Here is a 4,799-nt window from a genome sequence, read left to right as displayed (position 1 = left end):
TTTTAACTGAGTCTTGCTCTGTCACCCAGGGTGGAATGCAGTGGTGTGATCTCGGTTCACTGCAACCTCCGCCTCCTGGGTTCAAGTGATTCTCCTGCCTTAGCCTCTTGAGTAGCTGAGACTACAGCCTCCCGCTACCACACTCGGCTACTTTTTATATTTTTAGTAGAGGTGGGGTTTCGCCAGGTTGGCCAGGCTAGTCTTGAACTCTTGACCTCAGGTGAGTCACCTGCCCCAACCTCCCGAAGTGCTGGGATTAGAGGCGTGAGCCATCACACCTCGCCTACTTTTTTCTTTTTAAGACAGACAGCTAACATGGAATGAGAATGGAACACTTTAATTATTTGGATATTGGCCAAAAATAAAGTTTGAGAAAAATGACAGGAAACAAACAGGAAGAATGTGCCTGATACAGAATGCTTCAACAATGGGAGCAGAACTCGATAATGAAGGTACAGCAACTAGATTTGCAATCCATTCAAATGTCAAAAACAACCACAAATGGGAATGCCAATTTGGGAAGAAACATAAACATCATGGAAGAATTATGAACTAGGCAATATTAGATTGTTATTAGGTGAAGCTTAAGTCAAGGTCTCTGGGCTGTTTTAGAGGTTTGGATGAGTTCAAGCGGTAGGGTGCAAACAATTTTCACTCAGAGGACACAAGAATATCTGGCCTACCAGTCTAAGTGAACAATATAACCAAATTAATGACAGGTCTAAAGAGCTTCTAGCATCTGACATGTGCTGAAACATACCTGAGAGGTTGAGGTCTGCAAGGATGACATTGGTCAGGAACCCATGCATGTCAAAATGAATCCTGCCATTTTTCACACTGTCAGTGATGATGGCCTTCACTGAGCCTAGGGCAAGCATGCATGCCTCATGGATCTTCCACCTGTGAAAGGATACTACAGCCTAGTAAAACATACCACACTGCCAAAAAAGATAAATATTTGAGGAAAGAAGACTCAGAAAAGGGCACTCCAGCACAATCTCTTCCAAAAGAGTCATTTACCTTAAGCCCTTCCATTCTAACCTACAGCTGAAAACAGAGTGAAATTTTAATAAGAGATTAAATCTGTTATTAAATTAAAACCAGATTTTCAAATTAAGATAAAAATAAATCCATCCTTTCAAGACTTTTTAAGAAGGGGTAAACAAAAGCATCTTAACCAATTAGTGACTCACTCTTACCAGTGCTCAGTGCCACTGTTTTTGGTTTGCTCAGCTTCTTGTAAATGTCGAGTGGCTGCAGCAGCCAGGGCTGCTGCACTTTCATTCTGGAAATCTGTGGCCACAGCCTACGGAGAGAGAAGAGCTAATAAATCTGTTTGTGCCCATTAAATGCATTTTAGTTGTAAATTGCTTTAGTCATGACTGTTAGAAGTGATTGGTTCAAGCTCTTTGACATACATGTGCAAACACCGATTAATTGTATTTAAAATGTTATACCAGTAGGTCAGGATCTCTAATGAAATTCAAGTAATATCTGTATTCTGTAGTGCCTAGGCATTGTAAGACTAACCAGTTGGCTCTTTGGCTATATTCCAGCAGAGTATAAATGAGCAATAATAGATGTAGCTTTGGATGACAATGGACCAAATATTTGCTCTCCTGGAGCCTGATCATAGAAAAATAAGTCTAATCTACTAATTGGAACTGAATATAATCTTTCATAGCTCCTTAGAAATACTAAATGATAATGAGAAGTGATTCATCAACAGAGAACAAATCTCCTACCCAACAAGAAGTAAGTGGCAGTTTCTTCTTAGTATTTAGCCTAGAGACTCTATGCTCTAGCTAGAAGAAGCAAAGAAAATAAAAGCAGGTATTTGGATGTTCATATTTCAGCAATCTGTTTTGTTTTGTTAGGTTTGCCAACCTTTGGTCTGTGCTACAGATTCTTGCTGAAGAGTGAATTAAACTGAAATTTTTTTTTTTTTGAGACTGAGTTTCACTCTTGTTGCCCAGGCTGGAGTGCAATGCTGTGATCTTGGCTCACCACAACCTCCGCTTCCTGGGTTCAAGCAATTCTCCTGCCTCAGCCTCCTGAGTAGCTGGGATTACAGACATGCAGCACCAAGCCCAGCCCAGTTACTTTTGTATTTTTAGTAGAGATGGGATTTTTCTATGTTGGTCAGGCTAGTCTCGAACTCCTAACCTCAGGTGACCTGCCTGCCTCAGTCTCCCCAAGTGCTGGGATTACAAGTGTGAGCCACCATGCCTGGCCATAAACTGAAATGTTCTTGATTCAACTACCCTTACTCCGTGGAACACTTAATCCTCTATACAATTTTCTCCCGCACCCTGGCCCTATGGTCTGCACAATTCTTATATCTAATATTTAGTTGTAAGTTAGAACCAATATCAATGATTTTAGAATTTCTGAGTCTCAAACTTCATTTCAGAAACTCTCTTGCATCCCCAATAAAGTCTGAGATAAAGTCACCCAACAACACTGCTCACCTTGGATTAGTTGTCTAGAAAAAAGAAAAGCTCAAGTGACTGATTAAAATTATGTAATTGAAGTATCAAGGTAAACTTACCAGCAACAAGTCTTGAGCTGCTATTCTAACAGTATAGGAGAATGTATCATCATCTTCATCTTCTACAAACTGTTGGGGGTTGGCTGTCCACACTTTAATCTGAAAAGATCAAATTATATCTTTGTGATGCTGCCAATCTGATTCATAGCTTTTCATCAACAGATACAGGAAGATTTCAACCTATTATCCTGAACAAAACTCTAGCCTTTTGCCGGATGCAATGGCTCACAACTGCAATCCTGACACTTTAGGAGGCCAAGGTGGGAGAATTGCTTGAGCCCAGGAGTTTGAGACCAGCCTGGGCAACATGGTGAGAACCTGCCTCTACAAAAAAATAAAAAAGTCAACTGGGCATGGTGGCATATGCTTGTGGTCCCAGCTACTCAGGAGGCTGAGGCAGGAGGATGGCTTGAGCCTGGGAGGTCAAGGCTGCCATGAGCTGTGTCTACACCACTGCACTCCAGCCTGAGCAACACAGCAAGACCCTGTCCCAAAAAAACAAACAAAACAAAACAACAACAACAAAAACCGAAACAAAAACTCTAGCTTCAAAAATCTTTTCTTTTTGATGTAGAGAAACAAATACTATCAAGTAGCAAGGCAGCTAGCAATGGCTATTGCTCTTTTTTAGAATCTGGCTGATTACTAGCTCTCTGTCAATGTCAACCAGCTGTTACCCTTTGACAGATCGACTTTCTGAACAAATTAAGTCTGATGGACTATTTACTGTGAAAATTATGTCAATTCTTGTGCTGTTTTAAACGAGGCATTACCTAATTTTTCAACGTTCTTTGCTGGTTTTGGTGACCCACCATCAGGCTAATGGTCTGATCATTACATTTTACTATAGGGAAGGAACAGATTCTCCTAAAAATCAGGGTCTTAGGTTAGTGGTCCTGTGAGATTTTCTAAAGGCAAAAGTGGGCCAGGCACAGTGGCTTGTGCCTGTAATCGTAGCACTTTGAGAGGCCAAGGTGGGCAGATTGCTTGAGCCCAGGAGTTAGAGACTACTAGCCTGGGCAACACAGTATAGTACTTTTCTGCAAAAAAAAAAAAAAAAAAAAAAAAAAAATTAGCCAGGTGTGGTGGTGAACTCCAAAACTTTGGATTTGGCAATAAAATGATGTCAAACCTTTCCCAGAACTTCACATGAAATTATTCTTTTTGGGGCCGGGCGCGGTGGCTCACGCCTGTAATCCCAACATTTTGGGAGGCCGAAGACGGGTGGATTACCTGAGGCAGGGAGTTTGAGACCAGTCTAATCAACATGGAGAAACCCTGTCTCTACTAAAAATACAAAATTAGCCGGGCATGGTGGCACATGCCTGTAATCCCAGCTACTCGGGAGGCTGAGGCAGGAGAATCGCTTGAACCTGGGAGGTGGTGGCTGCAGTGAGCCAAGATCACGCCACTGCACTCCAGCCTGGGCAACAACAGCGAAACTCCTTCTCAAAAAAAAAAAAAAAAAGAAATTATTCTTCTTGTGTCTACTTTTAGAAATAAAGTGTTCACTTGACCAAGACCTCACATTCTTCAAGTTGCACTTTCCAAATACAAGATGGTAACTATCTCTCAAATATTATTTACCTGCTCCTCAGTGATTTGCATGTACAGGATAATATAATAAATCAATTCAGGCAAGGCTTTCTTAACAGTGCTTTTGAATTTGCTATTTTCTAGTAGAGCATGGACAAATTCAAAAATGCTAAAGACGAGATTTTCAAAGCCCAGGACTTCACCTGCAGGAAATGCACAAGAGAAGAAATTAATGACAAGAAAGCAAAAGAAAGCACACATGCTGAAAATGAACTACATAATCTTTGTAAATTAATTGAATATTTCAAGCACTTGTTAATGATTATTTCTGAGGAATTGGGAGAGAGGGCTCAGAAGTCACAAAACGTAATTTTGAGGATATTAAACATTCTTTGGTTTTTCAAGTAAAAGAATCAGAAACACTGGATATATTTTCCAGTATGTCTATTGTTCTAATCTGAAATAATTAGAAATATTAAAACAGAAATGAAAGACTAACACAACAAAATGCCAGAAGTAGGTTAGATTAAATGGCCTTAAAAGTATCTCTTTCAATGCAGAAATTCTATGATTTTATGAGATTTATGCAACTACCTATCAGGAACAGATTAAAGATTGTCAATTCTCGTTTCCCCACATCTAATACATTGAAAATAAACTCAATTAGAAAATACTTAATATTATTATTGAGTGAAGCCTCTCAAGTCATTGT

The 4,799-nt window shown here is 39.9% G+C and overlaps 1 protein-coding gene across 1 annotated transcript in view; it reads right to left on the bottom strand.

The window, feature by feature from the left end:
• Nucleotides 1-4,799, bottom strand: part of IPO9 (importin 9) — a 59,050-nt gene that overhangs the window by 26,558 nt on the left and 27,693 nt on the right. Inside the window, exons 7-11 of the mRNA XM_011931840.1 lie at nt 4,682-4,745; nt 4,139-4,290; nt 2,552-2,650; nt 1,200-1,306; nt 761-900 (exon numbers count right to left, since the gene is read on the bottom strand). Of these exons, the coding sequence (XP_011787230.1) occupies nt 761-900; nt 1,200-1,306; nt 2,552-2,650; nt 4,139-4,290; nt 4,682-4,745 (562 nt within the window). The remainder of the gene's footprint in view (nt 1-760; nt 901-1,199; nt 1,307-2,551; nt 2,651-4,138; nt 4,291-4,681; nt 4,746-4,799) is intronic.

This window comes from Colobus angolensis, unplaced genomic scaffold (genome assembly GCF_000951035.1).
Source record: "Colobus angolensis palliatus isolate OR3802 unplaced genomic scaffold, Cang.pa_1.0 Scaffold91, whole genome shotgun sequence".
Classification (NCBI taxonomy): domain Eukaryota; kingdom Metazoa; phylum Chordata; class Mammalia; order Primates; family Cercopithecidae; genus Colobus; species Colobus angolensis.
Note: the sequence above shows the minus strand (reverse complement) of the source record. Positions and strands in the feature narration are given on the sequence as shown.